Source organism: Cryptotermes secundus, unplaced genomic scaffold (genome assembly GCF_002891405.2).
Source record: "Cryptotermes secundus unplaced genomic scaffold, Csec_1.0 scaffold180, whole genome shotgun sequence".
NCBI classification, from domain to species: Eukaryota; Metazoa; Arthropoda; class Insecta; order Blattodea; family Kalotermitidae; genus Cryptotermes; species Cryptotermes secundus.
In genome coordinates this window covers 2,753,605-2,776,651 of record NW_019718619.1, presented here as the reverse complement: position 1 = coordinate 2,776,651, position 23,047 = coordinate 2,753,605, and the positions used below count along the sequence as shown (strand labels likewise).

The 23,047-nt window shown below is 38.9% G+C and overlaps 1 protein-coding gene across 13 annotated transcripts in view; it reads left to right on the top strand.

The window, feature by feature from the left end:
• The window catches only part of LOC111861791 (homeotic protein antennapedia), a 1,040,626-nt gene that overhangs the window by 636,864 nt on the left and 380,715 nt on the right, over positions 1-23,047 (top strand). For 7 of the 13 annotated variants that reach the window (XR_002842328.2, XR_002842333.2, XR_002842326.2 and 4 more), the window contains exon 3: positions 19,998-21,779. Coding sequence is in view for 6 of the 13 variants with exons in the window: in XM_033750526.1 (XP_033606417.1) it covers positions 19,998-20,257 (260 nt within the window). In the remaining 7 variants the exon portion in view is untranslated. Of the gene's footprint in view, positions 1-19,997; positions 22,681-23,047 lie in introns of those variants that run through there. The other 6 variants (XM_033750526.1, XM_023846653.2, XM_023846699.2 and 3 more) reach the window with 1 other exon arrangement.

The window sequence follows — 23,047 nt, the reverse complement described above, 5'->3', positions numbered from 1 at the left end:
CATATTTTAGGTAATTTTTCTGGATTGTTTCGGTCATTTTATAGGTCATTTTTTAAATATTTACATGTCATCGAAATCCGGGCCCTGGTCATAACTTACTTTAAACACTTATCTTCATCATATTTATCAACATAAAACACAGCCACTTACAAGAGATCGTGTAATTCCGTAATTATTTACAGTATCCCAAAACAGTTTTAACAACCCGTGAAAATGGGTATGATCTAGATTTTAACTGAGGACAAACTAATTCTCGTAAGTCCGATGAGGCATGGCTCGTGTTGGAATAACAAGCTCATATCATATGAAAGTGAGTAAGAAACGTGGACAAAAGCTGATGATAAGCTCCGTGGCTTGAGTCCGCCAGCGAACTATACCGACCGAGCGATCGCCGCTTATCGGCGAAGTTAGGACCGCCTCTGGTCTAGTGGTCAAGAGTTCCTGGCTACAGATCCTGAGGTCCCGGGTTCGATTCCACGCGCTACCAGATTTACTGAGAAGTAGAAGTAGTGGGTGTGGAACGGGGTCCACTCAGCCCTGTGAGCATAACTGAGGAGCTATTTCAAGGAAATAGCGGCTCCGTTCTAGAAAATCAAAAAATTAACGATGGGGGGGGGGGGGGAATATTCGTTTCCCTCTATCCCGCTAAAGTTTGCAAAGCGGAAGATAAGCCAGAATAAAAATATCTTAAATGTATGACAGACAGGCTTACCTTCTTTCAGTTGCCTCAGACGCATGTTTAGTGTGAGAGTGAATTTATCATTCTGGAAGAGAACGATTTTCAGAAAGCAATCAGTTATCGTAAAACTATTTTTCCGTCCAGTCTATTCTCCCCCTGCCCCCAGAATTGAAACTGGTTTTATGCTTTTTCATCTTCTGTCTCCAATAGTTTATGCCTACGTTTCTAAATACTTATAGTATACATATAAGTCTTCTCTCTCTCTCTGCTTCTCTCTGCGTTTACGCCTTCTTTTCCTGTGCTTTTGATTTGTAACGCTCCCTGGTCCGGATAATAATACGTCTCAAGTTATAACTGCCTTTCATCCCTTATATTGCAGAATCATCTGCTGCAGAACTGTTTAATTAATAATGCTCCTATAGAAAGTTGCTCCTTCAGTAATTAATACTGTATATACCTTTGCTGCGGGCGTATCGGCTATGACAAGAGGCGATGTGACTTAAATGCGTGGCAAAAATAACAACCAGATCTAACGGCCATTACTTAACTTCACTTAAATGCCGGCAAAGGAGATAAGTAATACTTTAATGAAATACATAACTACTCTTCCTGGTGTAAAGTATTCCTTGGCCAATTGACAGCTGTTCGGTGGGACTTATTCAAATTAAACGTATGTCCATTAATTTTTACTAACTGTAAACAATTTTAAGTTTATGAACAATGTAATGACAATTTTCTAAGCAAGAATGAAACCATCTTTTAGAAACATAGATTCTTATAAGGGTTTCTGCAGTATTGTAATCGGAAATTTTTAAGATGGTTTCTTAAAGGCAAAGCAGATGAGGCCGTTCTATCAGGTAGACTGCAACAGCCGCATTGTTTTGTTGAGGTCCCTCAACAAGTGGCACCTTGCTGCTTCGAATCGTGCCCTTTTAGAGCCCTCTCCGCGTCTCTTTTCTTGTGTGAGTGTTCCGAACTTGAGGTTCTGTACCGATGTTCGTGTAGTGCTCAACATGCGGATGTGAGGACTGTGTTAGATATGATTCTCTTCCTAAATCAATGGAAACAAATGAATTGTCAAGTTTTCAGTAAACAAAAATTTACTGTTTGTAATTCATTTCAGAACTGTGACAATTTCATGAACTGAAAATTAATAAACTTCTGGAGTCAATTACCTCTGAAATAAACATGTGTTTTCTTCAAAAGCACTAGTGAATGTATTTGAAAGGAAAATATTATAGGTTACTGGACACGAGACTGCAGAATTTCGTAATAATCTAGACCTCGAAATTATGTAAGAGAAACTCGATTTCCCATTTTCAGGTGTATTTGTTTATGTTGCTGGACTTCTACGGAACCACTGAGATTAAATACGTGTAATATTAATGTGAGTTAATAGTTACACTGTTGTGTTAATTTCATGCCAACTCCACGAATAAAGAAATGTTAATTCAAATATGGTGAAATCCGTGTATGAATATTCACACGTTGATTTAAATTATGCTTCCAAGTTAATGTAATTTCGGCTATTAAATTAATTTGTGTAACATTAAGTGTTGTTCCTGTCATCTGTGAAATATGAAAGTGTCACATTTGTGTCCATTGTAAAGATCGTAACCAGAGCAATAGATAAGACCAATTAAGCTTTTAAAATAACACGCTGGCACTGTAAACATTGTTACATAATATCCCCAGGTCGCTTTAAGGTTTACTATAATCGTGAAAAAGTTTTTAGTTGAGTAATATTTCGTTTCATGTTGGAATCTTCCTGTTATTCACAAGAGAACTTCATTGTCATGTAATGTTAAATTAGTGAAACTTTGTTACTGTTTATTCTGAGCAGAACCGGTGAAGGGAGTACGTACTGTAAATGCAACCCAATTTCCAACAATTCCATGTCCACCTGTATACGTGTAAGGCCTATTGATTCAAGGATAAGGTAAGAGGCTTTAAGCCTAAGTATATTTATCTATGGATCTATGCTCCAGTTACTTGATAATCCATCATGTTTCGATTGTTACGAATATTATGAGTGTATAACAACAAATCTGCTCAGATCACATTCACAACTAGATACACTGAATGTCCTCCAGCCATACTACATAATGAATCCATCCCAGTGAAGAATGAAGTCAAGTACTTGGGTCTTCACCTTGATCGGAGGGTAACTTGGAAAGATCATATTAAGGCAAAGAAACAGCAGCTCAACATTAAAACTAAGCTAATGAATTGGCTTATTGGCAGAAAATCTCAATTGTCTCTTGAAAACAAACTACTAAAACTAAAACTAATACTAAAACCCATATGGATGTATGGGATCGAATTGTGGGGATGTGCTAAACCATCTAACACTAAAATACTACAGACATACCAATCAAAAACTTTAAGAATGATGACAAATGCTCAATGGTCCGTTTCTAACCAAACCTTACATGACGACCTAAAAATACCATTTATCAGGGATGTAATAAATTCCCAGGCCAACATCTACAGAAACAGGAATATGAATCATACAAATGAACTGCGTGCTGCGCTCACCAGTGAACCAACCGTTGCAAGAAGGCTCAAAAGACAATGGCCCGAAGACTTACATATGTAACCTAAGGTGAACTGGCATTGGCCGACAGTACCTACATTGACTGTATCGACTACTAAATTTACTTAATACTCGTATTTTATAGAGTAGATTGTAAATAAACAGGCAATAAAAAAACAAAGAAAAAAACCCGGATATTATGAAAGATGATGTAAAATTATTCCTTTTATAAGCCTTCACATATTCCGTGTCAGTTTTCACCTTAAAATTTTTCGTATATAGTCATACAATTATTTTGAACATCAATTTAGGAAAATATTGGGGGCTTTTCCTTTGATCAGTTTGCTTAGGGCCGGGTAGAAAGGGGAGAGACAGGGACAGTCGTCCTAGGGCCTCTACAGAACATATAGAACCATGTTATTTTATTAAGACATTTTCTCCTCTAAACTCATACGCTATACATATCTACACATTTAGTTATTACAAGAAATGAGATAAAAGTGAATTAACATAAGTTAAATTTGCTGTTAATGATAGGAAATTCCACAATTCGACTGCTCCGGGGGCACCACAACTGTAAATCTGGTCCTGAGGGTGCCGGAAACATGACATGACATGTCTTGTCTAGAAAGTATATAACTTGCAATTTGCATCGCCTCAGTCGATTGCTTGAGTCAGTAGTCCCAAATCGAAAGGAGCAAACTATACAGTATTGCGGGCTCATAGCCTTCCTATTTATTTGCCGAAGAAATTAATCAAAATAGTCTATGTCTGTAACACGCTGGTCTTTTCATTCTTGTTCCTCATATATCATAAAGAAATGAGAGAATCAGAACACATGACACGCGGAACAAAGTAGAATGACGCCATATGTCAATGTATCTCATAGCATTACATGACTTGATAATTTCTCTGCTTTGTGTATATGTGAAACTCTTGCTTCAGGACAGTGTAGAACAAGAAAATAAGAGGAATATGAACATGAAATGAAACAAGAGAACATTGTGGGAGGGCACACGCAGGAGGGAAGAGGGGAGGAATGCAAGATGAATAGCAATCCATCATTTGGTAGAAGTTACATAGACCCACCCTTCTCTTGCTTTGGCGCAACGTTTGATGCTTTCTTAATTAACCTCAAAAGTCTTCAAGTTTCTCTCTATCTTCTTCTTCGTTTCTTGCTCAATTTTCTCTCTTCTCCTCATGGTTTTCTCTCTGAGACTATTATAAGACCCATCTAACTCCCTCTCCAATTTCTAGCAAGTAATTTAATATGAGCCAACTCGACTTCGCGTTAACACTGTATTCAGTTCGGAGCTTAACAAACGGTCAGCATTCTTTCTTTTTAGTGTTTTAACAGTCACAGCGCTCTATAAGGTACATTTCGTCGATTCTCAAGAACTTCAAGACTTTGGGCATGATTTCCTTAGTTATTCTATATGGCACTCTTCAAATATTTGGGAAAGAGAGTAATAAATCAAAACCTGATTCGGGAGGAAATTAAGAGAAGATTGAATTCTGGTAATGGTTGCTACCATTCAGTCCAGAACCTTATGTCTTCTTGTCTGCTCTCTAAAAACATAAAAATTAGAATATACAAAATTATAATTTTGCGTATGGTTCTGTATATGTGAGAAAAATGGTCTCTGACATTAAGGGAGGAACATAGACTGAGGGTGTTTGAGAACAGGGTGCTGAAGAGAATATTTGGACCGAAGAGAGACCAAGTAATAGGAGGTTGGAGAAAACTGCATAATGAGGAGCTTCATCACTTGTACTCTTTTCCGAGTATAATTAGAATGATCAAGTCCAGGAGGTCGCTCGGTCGGTATAGTTCGCTTGCGGACTGAAATCACGGAGTTTGTTTTGTTTTGACCAAGTCCAGGAGGGTGAGATGGGCAGGGCATGTAGCACGAATGGGGGTAGGAGAGGAATCAATATAGGGTATTGGTGGAAAAACCGGAAGGTGGAGGCCACTGGGAAGACTAACACATAGGTGTTAAAATGGATCTTAGAGATCTAGGATGGGGTAGTATGGACTAGATTGATTTCGATCAAATATTAATCCAACTTAGTGTAGTCTTGTATAGGAACTCGTCCTTCTGCCGAAAGCTGTTTTGATACCTTTCTATTGAATTGACATGTATCTTCCTCGGATGTACAGCCTAGGTTTCGTTGTACGTACATTATGCTTTTACAGAAACTGTGAGTCACTTTATCTAATACTAAAGTGTTTTCCAAAAGGGGACCCCTGGGGGCCATGGAGTTATTCTGGTGGTTGCCGAAAAATTTGTGGATAACGGGTACACCGAATTACTTTATGGGTATACTAAGCTTTAAACAAAGTATTTAATAGATGGGCGGTAGCGTAGTTGGTTAAGGCACTATGCTGCAAGCCGGAAGGTCGCCTGTTCAAGTCCCGATGAGGTCATTGGATTTTTTCAATTGACCTAAACCTTCCAGCCGCTCTATGGACCTGGGGTCGACTCAGCCTCTTAACAGAAATGAGTACCAGGAATTAATTAAATTATTTTCCTGGGGAGTAAAGCGCGGCCGGCGCTTAAGGCTGACAACCTTACCGCCATATTTGAGCCGATTGTCTAGATAATGTGGGACCTTCAACGTCTCACAACCCTATGGGCCTTCACGGCCTCTTACCGTGATAGCTTAATTTTTTGCTTTAAGACTTGAGGTTTTCACGGCTTATTTAATATATCGATTAAAGTTTGTTAGTAATTATTTAATTGATTAATAACATTTTTAATTCATTTTCTATAGGTTTGAGGCTCTCAACCCCTTGTAATAACTTCTTGGGAACCTGAAACTAAAAACGTTTTGGGAAGTGCGGTACAAAAAACCTAACACAAATCAGGATTATTATTATGTCATTATTAATTATATTCTAAAATAAGAGAGATGTAATTAAGATAATTAAAACAACTAGAACCGCATTTTAGAAGCCGACTTCCCGCAGGGTAGTCTGGGTTCGAGCCCATGTCAGGTCATGTAAGAATCCTACCAGATATAGTCCGTCATCACATATACTATTCGTAAAATAAACTGCAATGAAATTTTTTATATCCTGTCATAAGCTTGTTCAATGCTTATAACTGCGTGTAAGATTAATATTCATCATTATTAATAAACTTCAGGAACAAAGTAATAAAGAACGTGGCACTTCGACCTTTTCTTCAAGGAACAAACGAAAAATTACCTGTCCTAAAAATAAGATTACAGAAGCACAGATTATCTGTTACTTACCTCCATTCCATCTCATGGCCAATAAATACTAAATAGATTATTTAATGCTTTGAGTAACATAAAGTTATCCAAAAGTGAAACCGTTATGAATGTACGTATGTTATGTTTCTGGACATTATCCGCCGTCGTGTTTTATTTAAAAACACAAAGTTTCGGAGACTAGATTCTGTCTCCGTCTTCAAATAAAACCTACTCATTTGAGCCCAGTCGGTATAGCTAGTCCCTATCATCGCACACCTGCACCAACGTAAGGTAAATTATACAAATCAAGCACAACACAGACCATCTGCGAGAGCTAAGAAAGAAAACTGAAACAAAAACAAGAAACTCCACACGTATGCGGCCTAGCCTCAGACTATTATCAGAATAGAAGTCATCACTGGAGAGATAAATGCTCTGTATGGTATCAGCTTAAAATCACAAATTTTCCCACCCACTCTACACTGGACGCAGTTGTAATTTGCTGACTTTGCTGCGATAACAGGGGTCCAGATGGGTGAGATGTCCAAGCTGGGTTGACTGATGGGTTGGTCTATCAGAGACATGTGGGCGGATTCCTTGTATTCCCTGTATGTGGTGTTTGGTTCAATCTGGAAGACCTTCGCTTCATGCCAACATATTCTGTAGCCTTCTTCGTATGCATGTCGGGCTGATTCTGATTTTTCAACGTAGATCTACACAGCGCCCGAAATAATCACAGCCTGTAAAGAAACTGGGTACCTTCACTCCCAGTGAAGATTCATGGAAGCTGTTTGAGGTGAAGAATGTAATTACTCATACTTACAAAGGATTTAGTCGTGTCAGTATATCTCGACATTTATTTCCTTCAAGCGGCGCGGCAGACATCCAAATGATACGTACTTTATCGGTTGTGTTCGTTTCGAACATCTTGTTTGTATTTATTTAGCTTATTTAACTATGATGCCAGTATCTCGTACTCTTCAGCGTCGAATGGCAGAAACTGGGAAGGATGCGTAATGAAGTCGCCTTGCCCTGCTTTAAAGTACTATCCCAGTGTTCTCCCGGAGAGACTGATGAAAACCACAGATAACCCTACCGTGGACAGTAGGTGCTCCGAGCGGTATCCGAACCGGATACCTCCCGAATACAAATCACATACAATTCCTCCTAAGCCACCTTTCTCGGTGAAACCTGATCACACTGTACATTACAGAGTGTATGGTCTGTTAGCAGTCTCTGGCCGGAGAAGAAGAAATTAAACTTGAAGGCGGCCGGATGTTACGAAAGGGACTGCGTTCCCACCCATCGCTTGTTGAGGAGAGTTCTTATTCTGGCTGTCCCCAATATTGTTGTAATGCTTTAACCCGAAATGATTTTATGAGTTATAGGAACAAACCGGAAACTGTGTAAAGATGCAGTGTTTATGGACACGTAATTAATTTGATGAGTTGTTAATACCAATTCTTTTTCGCCGTCAGCATCATTTTGTTTTACATAAACATGTTTTATTCGCATAAGGATTACGTAACAAGTTATAATATAGTAACTTGTGCTTAAAAGCAGGAAGAAGTTCCTGTCTTCATCTCATGTTTCCTCAATTTTATTTAATTAGTAATTATAGTCGAAAAGGGTAAAGCTATCCCTGTAACAGGCCGCGGAGGCCCATGGGGTTGTGAGACGTCGAGGCTCCCAGATTCTCTAGAAAATCGGCTCAAAGATGGCGGTGACGTCAGCCTTACGCGCCGGCCGCGCTTTACTCCCCAGGAAAATTCCTGGTACTCATTTCTGTTAGCGGCCGAACCAACCCCAGGACCATCGTGCGGCTAGAAGGATTACATAAATTGAAAAATCCAGTGACCTCATCGGGAATCGAACCCACGACCTTCCTTTTCGTAGCAGAGCGCCTCAACCAACTACGCTACTGCATGCCGAAATCAGTAATTATATACAGCATAAAACTGTTTCCAACAGTTAACTAGAGAATCAAGTTAAAATAATGTGCAATTTTTTCCTCCTAGTGACTATCCAGACACCATACAGATATGTACTGTGGAGTAATGCTGTGGAATGTGTTTGAAAGGCGCCATTTGTCTTCATCATCTCTGACGTAAGCTGGAGCAAAACACGCCACGATCGTAGACAGACAGACGGAGGGACTGGCTGCATGTGGGATCCATGCTGCAGGGGTCGCGAGGCCTGGCGACTGCTCCTCTTGTAGCCCGTGTTAAACGATGCGATATCACTACTACATACTGCCGAATATGAAACTTTCTTATATGTCATATACAACACTTCTATTTCAGCTGTATGTGGAGTTTCTGTATCTTACCAAAATTTATCTCTACTACTGCCTCGCTGGAGAGAATTTAAAAATACAGACAATTCCATAATTATAAATTGCAAATAAAACTTTCATTCCATACATCTTAGCAGATATTCTAATATTTTTTATTATGAAACTCCATATGATATCATGTAGGAGAAACCTTCTCGAGAACGTAGTAGTTACTCCTCTAATAACCTCCCTGCCTTTAATAAAACCCGACAGTTCGTTACCGCATTAGTAACAGCTCATCCTTCAACCATACTCAGAACCAGAAAATTTCAGCCCGTAACTTCTTATTTTTAGTTTCGTTTTAATATCCTCCTCCCATCTAATGTTTATTTGTTAAGAAGTTTCTTCTATCTTTGTAATCTGACGAAAATTCTGTATGTTTTTCCTTTCTTTCGCATGTGTTCTATATGGGAAGTTCTGTCTTTGAACTTAAGTAGGATCAGATATGACATTCTAAAATAATACGAACATTTGGTTCACAGTTATGTGTCCTACAGTACAGCGCAATACAGAATATTAGCATACACAGAGTATAAGTATCATTATGATTATTGATCGACATAAATAAATAACGACGGTGTATCAGCTATTGAGTTTTGTCTCTGTTAACTGTGTTGGTGAAAACTTAAAGAAAAAGATTTTAATGTTGGAATTAAAGCTCTCGATGAAAGATTAACGTAGCGGTAATTGCATTTGTCGACCGCAGAAGCTGTTGCAGTACGCTGTCATTTATTAAATAAACATGCGAATTAAAATTTAAATAATTGTGTCAGTTACGGTATGTAGATGTCCGAGGCATGATGGATTAATGGTCATTAAGCTCAGGTACGGTTGCCGGGTTTCGCTTTTGTCATTTGATTCCCTTTTATAGAGACAATTAACGAGAGGAGGTTTTCTACCGGTTGTAACAAAAACCGTTTTAGTCGTAGTCTGTCGGAATTCAGCTCGCAATTTATCATTTTTTGTGCCAAAAATGCAAATATCGAAGGTGAATATTTGTACTTATTATATGATGGTAAACAATATCCGTCAACCCTACTGCCGAAACATATTTACAATTAACGAAACTAAGACTGAAGACATGTGCAATGTCTTTCATCTCGGAGGTAAAATTCTATTATTCTTAATTGGTTAATAAAGAATAGGAAAAGCCAGAGATAAAGGTGAACAGAATTCGTTCTAGTACTAGGTTCTAAAGGGTTCACACTCAGACTTACTGGGTTTTGGACTTTTTCCATCCTCCGGTATTCTAGAGCGTAGAAAATACGACGTTTCAGAAACTGAATGTGTGTCTGTCCTCAGGTGAAGTGGGGCAAAGACACCTACTCAGTTGGGTCCCTTACAAAGAGCTAATCTCAATCACTGAACAAACCCTGTCAGCTTTACACAGCTATTTAATCACCTGAGACCAGGCTAATTCGGCGGGAGACAACAAGAAAATATACAATAAAAATTGTGATAAAACACGCACATGCGTGAAACTGGGATATAAAAGAAGGTAGAATCGTAATTTGGAACAATAGTACCCATGCGGAAATCAGAACACACAAATAAGCATCGTTTATTAAGAGGAAATGTCCTTTATGAAGAAATTGCTAACGATATTTTGAGAGGAAGATCGACAAAAGAAGCCGGACGATACAACCTCATTTCGCAGAATGTACATGTTGCATATTATAATTACTAATTTGTTTTAAAATAATGACTTTAAGGTTCAAGATCCCGAACATTGTTTAGTCTATCAACTCGATGAATGTTTGCTTCAATGAATAACAGCGAATATATCATCTTCCAGCTTGGATACAGCCACCCTACATCACATCAGGTTGAATTCGTGTACTGATACACATATATTCGATGTCGCTTCATTTCAGAAACCATTCCGAAAAGAATCGAGATTTCTCAGGCAGTATAGCAACGGGCTACGGGTTAGACGCCCGGGGTTCAATTCCCGGCAAGAACAAGCCTTTCTCTTCTCCATAGTCCAGACCGGCTCTGGGGCCCCCGCAGCATCCTATCCGTTAGGTATCCAGGGCGATTTCTCCTGGAGTAAAGAGGCCGTGGCGTGAAGCTGATTATTTACACAGAAAGAAAACCTGCTCTCACACTAACCATGATCAGATATTTCGCGTGTATAAAGTGGTAAATATGTAGAGTGATCTGAAATTCGCTTTGCTGATACTGTGAACTGTTTAACTGTGATTCTTTTTTCACTTTTGTTCACATTTTCCTTCTCAACCTATGATAACATTGTAGTTACATTAGCATTTGTTGTAAATAAAATAGTTTTTCATTGGAACATGACTTTAATCCCAGTAAAGCGACCTTTAGGAAGCATAAAATGGCTGAACAGATTATGTCAGCTGTGTCATTTTTCTACTTGGAATACAAATTTTTGGTGAGCTTTCTATTAACGTAATTACTGAGCTACTGTGGAATGTATTGTCACGGGTTTAGTGGCTAGACACGGGGTTTGGGCTGGTAATCGAAACTAGTAACTATAATTAATTATAGCGCTATCGCTAATTCACCCACTCTGCAATTCACTACGGCAATCATTTTGTCTTCGCAGTCTGTTATATCTTCATTGGTTGCTGCTAGGTAACGGCTCACAACGCCGTAGATTCCTCAGTTTTCGTGTCTCACGCCTCCTGTCTTCGCTGGCTGTCGTCTATGTCACAAGTAACTATCAAGTCACAGTCACATTATGACCTACGTTCAGTCGGCCACTCAGTCTTGGTATCAAACCCCTACTTGAAAGTCGAAATTATGTTACGACATACGGTCAATCTATCTTGGTGTCAAGCTCCATCTGGTGCCCAAGATCAGGTTTTTCTTACTGTCAGAAAGTTGCGGGTGTGATATGGGGCGACCTCTTTGAAGAGAGGACGGGTTTGCCGTTTAAAGTTAGCGCTGGGTCCTCGTCAGCGCAGTCATTCTCGAGTCCGAATACCGCAGGGTTCATGACCATATATTACTGTCTCAGATTCGAGACTCCCCCAACCTGGAGGGCAAAGTTATACCCCCAGGCACTGGGTTCCCTTTTCGTCGCCTCCTACGACTCGCAGGGCTACGGTGGAGGTACCGAACCGCCTCCACAGGGTGGAGGGAGGCTACAGTTTCAGAGTCAGAGTCACTTTACGATTGGCGGTTTACCGCCAATCAGTTCATCTTGGCGCCAAGCCCCTTAAGGATCATGACCAGAAATTTTTTTCCTTTGCTAACCCATTTCGAATTATGTAGCCTCTGCATGGAGCAGATGAAAACACCTCTTTTTGCAATTGCTTTGACGCAGTGTGACGTAGCCGTTACGGTGGACCGCATAGAAAACTCCGTTCCCAACAATTCTCCCATTATAGCATACGTAAGCTTGGCTGCGGTCACGTGACGTTTACTCGTACTGAGCCATTGTCCAGCAATGGGCTTCTTTGCAGAGCCGTTACTTTGCAGCGGGAATTTTCTGTGATTATTCTATTCCGGCTTTCAGTGAACCTGCCATAATATTGAACTGTTGCACACAGGGATATCCTTCTGTTGACAATAATGTTCCAGCAACAATCACAGATGAAATTAGCTGAAACATGGTCAAACCGACAGCTTTCTTCGAAGAGACTTCGGGTAAAATGTGAAATACAAACATCTATGTCTTAATTTCATCGTTACCACGAATTTGGAAGCGAATGCTATTATTTGATAGAAACGTCTTGCAAAATGCCCATTTAGAAGACTCAATTCATACGAAAATTTAACACGAGACGAGTTCTAGGAAAACACATTCTGATGTAAACAAGGGTCGTGTGAATTGATGGGCGTTTGTGTTAGCAGTGTTGAACCTACCAGGATGTGAATAGTATTTTGCTTCACGTTTTTCTTATACCTTAGTGTTGACTGCTTTAAAAGTAAGCACGTTATTGTTTTAAATTGTGAAAGACACAATCGTGACTGGTTTTAAAACTAACGAAGCATGTCTGTGAAGAAAATTTAAATCGTAAGATTGGCCTTCGAATTAAATTCACAATGTCACGCTACATTGGCCTTTTCTCCAATCAGATTCATAATATAGAATCTGTTATTTTCTCGTAAGTGCGGGTTATCTACTTCAAGTGCTATAGGGAAGCGCCCCGTTAATTTAGATGTTCAGCTGTTTTACCCAAGTGTCCAGTCCGACGTACAAAGTAAAGTGAAATGTAATGTAAATGCTGGTCTCGCGTGTTACGGGGCTTGGCCATTACTCCTACAAGTGTCACAACAAGGCCGTAGTGAACCATCACTCTGTTATGTTTTCAATGCATGAGGAATCTATGTAAAGAAAATGTAAATCCGTTTGTAGTGATCTAATGATAACAAAGGAAGGCTTTTGTGTGTGACCATTATTAACATAACTTCAACGTATATGTACTTAAGGCCAACTTGTGGCTCAAATATGTGCAAGGATAGAAGTACTTCACAACACTGCGGATTGTAATACTGATAATAATATATATCTGGTTCGAAACGGATGTGACAAATGACCGCGATGTTACTGTCCTCAGGCGGCTTAAGATGAAACTAATCCGTAAAATTATCTCATTTTCTCCTGCACAACCTTCCTACCGTTCCATGTTTGATCTCTGCAGTTGATGAAACAATACCCAAGAAATGGAGGGCAAATTAAACCAGATACAGTAAACAGGAAGCCGAAATTTAAGGGTAATGTGGGTTTTGAGTTTAACATGACGGTGACTATAGAGATAACTGTCTTCTGGAAGGTGACGCCTTGTTGTTTGGTAGATAGCTACCAACATTTCTCATAAACATTCTCCCCCCATCTTCCGAACAATATTCTATCGTGAACATGGAGGTAGCACGTTTCTCTGAAACGTTGGTGAGTATATACAAATTTTCATTGCGTCACATTAAAGAAAGAAGTCTTTAAAGAGTCGTCGTTATGCCATCCCTGTGAAACTGTTTCTGTTGTAAAAGTCTTACTGTTATTGACAATACTGTAAAGTGTTCGTGGTAGGTCCTCATAGTTAGATGTAATGAAGACCTTTTTTTTTGTTACTAGAAACAATTTAATGAACGTTAAGTTCTTTTATTCCGAGAGAAGTCAAATGCCGGAGTACCCGATTTTGTTTCCGCTTTCTGGAAACAGTTTCTACTGAAATAAAATTTCGTATGCCACTCTTATGAACGTACATGTCAATGACCACTTTTATATAATTTACTGCCAAGATACCCCGTAGTGATGCTTTAGAAATTAAACTGTTGCGAAATAACAGGAGTGGCTATTATGGATCATCTTAGAGGGATCAGCTTGGCTGTTTGGATAATATTGTACCAGACGATCTTAAGTGTCTCTTGTAGGCCATAGACATAAAGTTCATGTGTACTGCACTTGTGTGCAGTACAATACCTAACAGCTGTACACATAGGCTTTATGTGCTAGTATATATTATAAGTTTGGCAAATCCATCCTAAAAATTCTACTTCCAGTTGTGTTACAAAATGGACTTCTTTTTTGGTATGTGCAACTAATTGTTAATGAGGAGCTTCATAACTTGTACTCTTCTCTAAGAATAATTAGAATCATCGAGTCAAGGAGGCAGCACGAATGGGGAGACGAGAAACGCATATAGGATATTGGTGGGAAAGCCAGAAGGAAAGAGAGACCACTCGGAAGACCAAGGCGTAGGTGAGTGGACAATATTAAAATGGATCTTGGAGAGATAGGATGGGATGGTATGGATTGGATTGATCTTGCTTAAGATAGGGGCCAGTGGAGGGCTCTTGTGAACACGGTGATGAACCTGCGGGTTCCATAAAATGTTGGCNTACTCTTCTCTAAGAATAATTAGAATCATCGAGTCAAGGAGGCAGCACGAATGGGGAGACGAGAAACGCATATAGGATATTGGTGGGAAAGCCAGAAGGAAAGAGAGACCACTCGGAAGACCAAGGCGTAGGTGAGTGGACAATATTAAAATGGATCTTGGAGAGATAGGATGGGATGGTATGGATTGGATTGATCTTGCTTAAGATAGGGGCCAGTGGAGGGCTCTTGTGAACACGGTGATGAACCTGCGGGTTCCATAAAATGTTGGCAAATTTTTTAGTAGCTGCAGAATTGACGGCTCCTCCAGAAGGGCTCAGCTCCATGAGTAAGTAAGTAATGTGCAACTAACTGTATGGAGCTGAGATGTTCTTGAGAAGTCGCCAGTCGCTCAGCTACTTAAGAATTTCTAAACATTTTATGGAAACCGAAGTTTTATTACCGTGTTCACAAAATCCCTCGACTGGCTCTTATCCTGGATCAATGAATTCAGTCCATACCATCCCACTTTATTTCTCAGAGATACATTTTAATATTATTTTCCCACCGGAGTCTAGGACTTCCTAATTCTCTATTTCCTTCTAGCTTCCCCACCGTAGTTCTACTCGTGTGTGCATTCTTTTTCTCTCATTGTACCATATGCGTCTGTATGTTACAACTGGAAAACGCGAGTGAATAATTGTGTAATGGGAATATAATTCATTTTATTGCCTGTTTAGTCCACTCAGTGGATTATATAAGACATTGGGAATAAGAATATTAGAATTAGACTATTTTGAAAATTAAAAAGAATTATTTTTAGACAATTTATAATAAAATTATAGGCAAAATCATAACAAATAATTATGAACCCGTAATGTTAGATATTGTGAGAAACTGGAAATATTGTCACGTGCAGTGGTGGCTATTAGAAGCTGTATGGATTAGATGTTTTAGTTTATTGAACTTATACACTCAACTTATAATTACAAGTAATACAGGGCTACCGCTAATCTCCGCAGTTTAGAGTTGACTGCTGCAAACACTAGTCTTCTCAGTTTAATTTGTCGTGTATATTAATATACTTTCTACGCAACTCCCATTCTACATGTCTATGTTGTTATATACGTGTTTGTGTATTCAAAGGCGCGCGTATATTTCTCAATATTCCAGTGGCGAAGTTCAGTTCACACCTGCCTGGTGCATTGGTTTAATAGCGTGATCACGATCCTCTTGTTTAAGAAGCAGCATTCAATAGCTGACTCGAAATTAGGGCTGCACATATGCTCAATTATTGCTTCCTGTGACTGAACGTGCCCACATTTCGTCCATCTCCATATTTAATATAAGTTAAACTTTAAATTCCACGGAAATTGTGTCTTTTATATTCTTTACACGCTATTCAGGTGCCGCAGATGTTGCAGGAAATGTTTCAAGTATCAACTGGGTTCCTTTGTTAAGCTTACATAACCCCGTATTGGCTGCCGCAAAACGTGTACTGCCGCTGTGCAATACCAAGAAAATTCTTGACTGTTTATTGTGTAAGCAGAGCTGCAGGCCCCCACTGCACTAATATGCTCACTTTTATTCCTAATTTTCACCATACATCCTCAAAATTCACGAAGTTGTTTACAATATTTGAAATTACTCAAAAACATCTTGTTCTGTTGTTGAAATCAGTTCGCAAACTTGTGAAACGTACTGTAGCTTGAAATTGTACATAATATTCTTAGCCTGCGTGTAAGGGTACCTTCAGGCCGCGCCATACCTCATGCCGTTAGTCGCTGGCTTCCCACCACGGCGGCCCGGGTTCGATCCTGTGTCTGGTGAAGTCGGATTTGTTNAAAAAGAGTGCCTTGAATTTCACTCTATTCATAGCTTCTGGTTCAATTGTCAGTTGAAACATGTGTTCAAATTATCATTTTGAAATTGAAGATGGGGACGATTTTCTTCAAAGTCTAACTTGACAAGTTTCGAAATATAGAAGGTAGTTCATTCGTGCACCTACTAACAATATTTTGTCAACCACTTTGGGTTCTGTAAATCATAGGTCACATGTAGGACTCCTTTGAGTATGTCCACTCGTATACGCTGTGTCGCTCCTTGAGATAGTTAAGTCATATTGGGTTTTAAATTGCAAGTGACAGTGTATAATATGTATAATATATAATAATATTTTTACAACCATTTTGAGTTCTCTAACTCGTAAGTCACATTATGTAACACTTCTTTGAGTACACATATTTGCTCTTTGACTCCTTCGGATATTTTAAGTGAGATTTTGTTTTGAATCACATGCTCATAGAACAGAGACAGACAGGATAAGCTGCATAACACAGTGAGAACATGATGGCAGGCTGTAACACTTACTTACTCCGTTCCTTTCATACGTTTACGGTGTCGAGGTTGTTTTTTTTTTCATTTTGACCATTTTGCAGACGGTAGGACTCTTTGGACGGGTGATCATTTCGTCAAAGGCCTCTGCTTAAACACAGGAAAACACCAACACAGAATAAACACATAGACATATCAAGCAACATTGCCTTCTGTGGGATTCGAACCCACGATCCCGGCTTCCGAGCGAGCGAAGACAGTACATGCCTTAGACCACTCGGCTACCGTGACCGGCTAGTCGACATCGCACGTTAAAAAATTATTCTTTACTCGATATTAATCGGCATAGAAAATATTCATGAGTGTCAGTGTGTATTTGTGTGATTCTGACTTCTTTATTCGATACAGTTTCATGAGTGTTCTACTGGGAGCGCGGAATTTTCTGAGGGGTTTAGTTATGCTTCCTGTCTGGACAAGCCAAACCATAACGCATAAGTTAGCTTCACGGTTGCGCTGTCTAGAAAACTCGCTCTATTTAATTACCTGACAAAAATCCCGATCTAATGACACTGAAGGTTTTTATTTTAACCCCGTTTTTTAAAAGTATTGATGCTTTAACCAGTTTAGAATTTGCGTGGATGAAGTGTCCTTAGCTTACAAGGAATTCCGGTTCGTTTGTAATTAATTAATGTCGCAAGGCAATTAATAAATCATGTTTTCTGTGACTGTTAATGGACCTATAATACACCCGGCCCTCAATTTTGACTTTTACTCTTAGACGAACATGGTATATATATATATATATATATAATTAACGGACTTGCATTCGTAATTGGTTTCATAGAATGTGTTGTTCAAATCGAGTCACACATCCATTAGACTTTATCGTGGAAATGGATAGACGGAGACAAATACCTCTTTGTGTATGCTCGTGATCTCACATTCCGTGATTGTTATCAAGTCGACTTCATGGATATTGAGTTACTATGCATCGGAGGACATGAGAAGTTAATAGTCGCTCACCTCGTCAAGCAATTCCCGGCGTTTAACATTGCCCGAACGTTCACTGCTTTAGTCAGGAAAACTCGCCAGTGGCTCCTGTCCTCAGCCGGATAACTCGGTCTACACCTTCACAACTTTTTTCAGATTTTCTTTAATATTATCCTCCCATCTGTAATCGGTTTCAGTATGGAATGGACTAATTTCATATTGAAATTGGTTAATTTAAACTAAAGCAAACTTTCAAGTTGAAGTGAATTATGTGTGTTGTGACATGTAGAACCGTTGCTGGGCAACGACTCGGGAAACACTTTCCCGCGACAACGAATACGCAGGCAACAATCGGATAACATCCATTGCTATGCAGTGTGCTGTAAATACAACAATAGAGGAAGAGGTGTTTTCTTTGCGGTTCTCATATATCCATTGCTGGGCGACGGATGTGTGTTCTACGAGTACGCCTCGAGATTATATAAGTAGTCCAGTCATAAATAAGAAGTCAGTCGTAGAACGAGAATGAGAATAGAGTGAGTCATCGGCAGTCAAGGAAGAGAGTTCGGCTGAAGATCGATTGTGAGTTATTGTAATTGCTTGTGATTAAAATAAATTATAAAAGAAGGTGTTTATAAATCCAGTCATCCAATCCAGAACGCGTTGCTTGTGGTCACGGAACCATAAACGCGTCACAATATTGTAAAGGAGCTGGCTGTATCTCAACCTATACAAAGTCGAATGGTAGGATGGCAGTTAATAATGAATTGGGAAGAATTTGGAAGGAAGCAGCCATGGCACAATCCCGGAATCTTCAGGGAGGAAGTGAGAAAACCACAAAAAGCTTAGTCCTGATAGTCGGCATCCCGGCAGAGATTCGAGCAGGACATATCCCGAATACAGGTCCTTAATGTTACAAGTTGATCAGCTTGCTCAGTCCGTCCTACTTGTTTCCTGCATTCTCCCAGTCTATTTATTGTTATAGTCCCAACTTTAATGTGGCTCTGTACTCGAAAAGAAGGTACACGTACGGATGCATGAGTGCGAGTGTAATGTTATTAAGGTGATCAAAATGTCTGGAGGGATTCTGGTTGGGATTTGCCATGTGAGAAGCGAATTAGAAAGTTGATGGAGCCAGTTTTTCTACCACCTTGATGTAGCACGAGTGGAGCGTTTTGCGGAACCTCCAGGTTAAACGTTGCTTTACGATCCGAACTGTGAACAAAGACTTTTAAGTTCCTTCTGAAAAACTTGTTACCCAAACGGAAACGTGATTTAGCACGGGTTTTGAATCCAGATCAAGAGAATTAAACAGTTAGATAACTTGGCAACATTTTACTTGAAATCATATTACATAAAAGATAAATTTGTCCCCGTGCTTAACTAATTAAGCACCACGCCGTGAAGGCGTATGGGGGACGGATGTATAGAACCATATTTTCGTGACCTCATCAATTGTTGAAGGTGAGTGGGCAGCTTCACGCCCAGGCCGCTTTACCCACGGGGAAAGAGCCCTCTCTACCCATTGGATAGGAGACTGTGTGGGTCACAGGTCTGAATGACGTGGAGAAGAGAAAATTCTTGACCTTACTGGGATTCGAATTTCGACCCCTCGATCATCCAGCCAATAGCCAGTATCTATACCGACTACTCTATTCCGGCTCTTTGTGATAATGGTGCATTAGTACAAATATTATGTTTCTGCACATTATCCATCGTCCTGTTTTTATTTAAAACCCCCTCGTGTTTAAATTTCAAAACAGCGTTTCAGAGACTGGATGCTGTCTCCGTTTCATGTAAAATCTACTCCGTTGGGCTCAATCGATAGAGCTAGTCCATATCTCCGTTGTTTCTAAATATAAACTGGACGATGTTTTAGATAAAACAGGACGATGCATAATGTCCAAAAGCATAATATTTATATTTCCTGTATGGCTTATTTCCTATAGAATGTCATTCTTTTCATGGAGTTATTTGGCAATGCATTTCAGATTTCGTTCACGGAAGAGCAAATATATTACGTCTATGTGTTTATGCCTGTATAGAGTCCAAAATATTCAGTTCCTTGTATGTAACGTTTTCTTAAGGTCGCTTCTTTCTGTGTTTCTTACAGAGAGGAAGCGAGGAAGGCAGACATACACGAGGTACCAGACCCTGGAGCTGGAGAAGGAATTCCACTTCAACCGCTACCTGACTAGACGACGAAGAATAGAGATAGCCCACGCTCTGTGCCTCACGGAGCGGCAGATCAAGATCTGGTTCCAGAACAGACGCATGAAGTGGAAGAAAGAAAATAAATCTAAACCAGACGGTGGTCAAAATGGTGACGGAAATGCAGGCTCGGACATAACACCGCAAACCTCACCGCAGTAAAATAAAATAATTGTTTTCCTCACAGACATTTATTTCAAGAGAAAATGCTAACCCTTCATACATCTTTGAGACTGGGTTTTAGTTTCTGAATTTTACCAGAATAAGTATATTCTGATGGAGCCAACTGAAATTATCCCAAGAAGATCTGAAAACTACATTAATAGCAGTACATGGACGTAACCTCACGAAGAAGGCCAATCTGTCTGGAACATAATTATTAAAGAATTGACCATTAATTTTTCGTCCTCGTTGTTAATTGTATTCCTGTGGTTTCGCTTCCGTAATCTCTCTTTTTGTGTGTTCATTGTGCTCTCTTAGTGATTGAATATTTTCACGACATGGATATTCCTGAATATTTTCACGACATGGATATTCCTCAAGTTATTTATTGCATACTTAAACCATTCACAAAGTTTATGTTCGAAGACATTTAAGGGAACAGAAGTCTGGCGAAATAGTCTTACTAAAACCCCTCATCACCACACATGGGCTGGCTATAAGAGTAGAGAGCTATAATTACAAATAACCGACATATATTTCTCGATAAAATTTCCCACTTTCTTTTATTTAAGTAATTTCATGGAAAGATAATTAAGAATACAGATCCCTTTGAAGAACGGAGCCATCGTCAATATGTATACAAATGATGTATTTCTGGTAAAGTGTGGATTAAGTATTCCAACTCTGAGATTGTGATCGGAGAGACTAATTATATGACCCTTTCCAGAGATGGTCATTAAGCGTGGCCTGAGGAAGAGAAATAATAATTATCTCAGCAACATCGAATAAAATAAAAAAAACTTAAATGAATCAGTATCCAGTAACATGTTACATGTGAAGTCCAAACATGAAGCTCTGATGACAGACATTGGAAAGCTTTATGCAAAAAAGAAAAAGAGAACGGTAAAGTGAGAGAAACACTGGAAATGAATCGACATACGTAAGGTATCCCACCATTTCGGATGTATGACATATATAGAAAGAATAAAAATCCGCAGAAAAGTAGATTTCACAGTGGAGTCCAGTCATCAGTGACAAGAGAAGGGGAAGATAGAAGAATGTTGCACCCATTGAGCACCTGCAGTTCAATAAGGTTATTAATTAAAACTTCAAATAACACAAGAAGTTCTGTAATTTACATGCGCGATCTAACCGAAATTGCTTACTTGAATGTGCAGAATGTTTCAAATCTCCCTTCTTTCAACATTTAGTGCAATCAAGAAGTTATGATAAATAGTATAATCGAAGATTTTAGTGCCAACAGCAGTGAATAATTTTCAGTATCACACTACCAGTGGAAGTGCTCCTGTTCAAGTGTAATACATCCCACTTCACAGCTTAGTAAATATAGCATCGATACAGAAGTTTCCATCAGCTGAACATCGCACAGCAGCAGTCCGACTTCTTCACAAAGTGATTATATGAATTATACCAAATCATCAATAACGCCTGTAGATCCTGGACTTCGTATCACCTAGCAAGCTCAAACTTCTGGAAATGACTCCAGCGTCCACAACAAAAGGTTAGTGTCGGAATGAAGCTGATAGAAATATTGTACACACATTCATTCAGCTCCATTGATGACTTGCTACAGTACTTTGAGAAACAGTAGAAAGAAAGGCAACAATACCAACTGCTCATCATCGACTCTGATAAAACTTTTCACCACTGTTAGTTAAAATATGTCACGGTCTGTGCTCTTTGAAATCAAGTTATAAGTGGGAAAGTTACTAAAGTAAATATTAAATCGGCTTCCTGATCACAGTACTTTGCTGCATAACTAACACTGGTGAAATTCTAGAATTCAAGTAAAAGGACGCAAATTCTTAAATGACTTAGATGGATAACTTTCTAATTTGTGTCTTAATAGATATTAATCGTATGTTTTAGTCACCACTCATAATGTGTATTGACGTGAAGTGTGTGTGAACATGTGCTAAAAGGAAGTGTCAAATATTAAACATGACTGAAACTACAGTAGAAGACAAGTTGTAAGTTTAAATTTGTGATTTGTGAGAGGGTAAAGAACCCTGGTGTAAATAAAACTTCGCGTAAATTGGGAGATTTTTTCCAACAATAGATCAGTAAAGGAGTGAAAATTGTCGGCAAATTAAAGTATAATGTTAATATAATATATATCAAGACAGTCACTTTAGGAAACGTGTAATATTGATGTTTACTTATGCACTGTTACAAAAATGTTAAGTCTTTTCATTTAAGATTTCAGGTCATTTTCATAATATATACTTATATTACACGTCTCTTGATATATCTGACTTACGATTTGATGAACTTGTTTAATATGGAGAAGATTTCTACCAAAATTCTCCTAAAACCAATGCTAAATTAGGCCCATATGTTATCGAGGTTCATTTTTAAGTATCCGAAAATATGAAAGATCTCACACGACCTTTTTGTAAGTTGCGTCCTATTTTGTGTAAATTGTCAAAATGTATTGTTGTGAACCCGTCATACAAAGCAGCTGCCAATAATGCTTTGACCTCGTTAGAAATAAAGAACACTAACGAGTTATAAATATTATTACTAATTGTTTCACCTGGCATATATATATATCAATTAATTTTATATTATACAAGTACTTATGTCACAGATTAATTTTTAATACATTTCGGCCACAATCAATAAGAACAGTTCTTGATTTATATGTAACACAGTCTTCATATTGCAAGTTCGATTCATCAATTCAGAAGTCTGAAATAAATTTATTGACTTTGGTGGTCATACTTAATGTGCAATGAGGCGGAACATGTTTTATTTGAGATAGTCTTT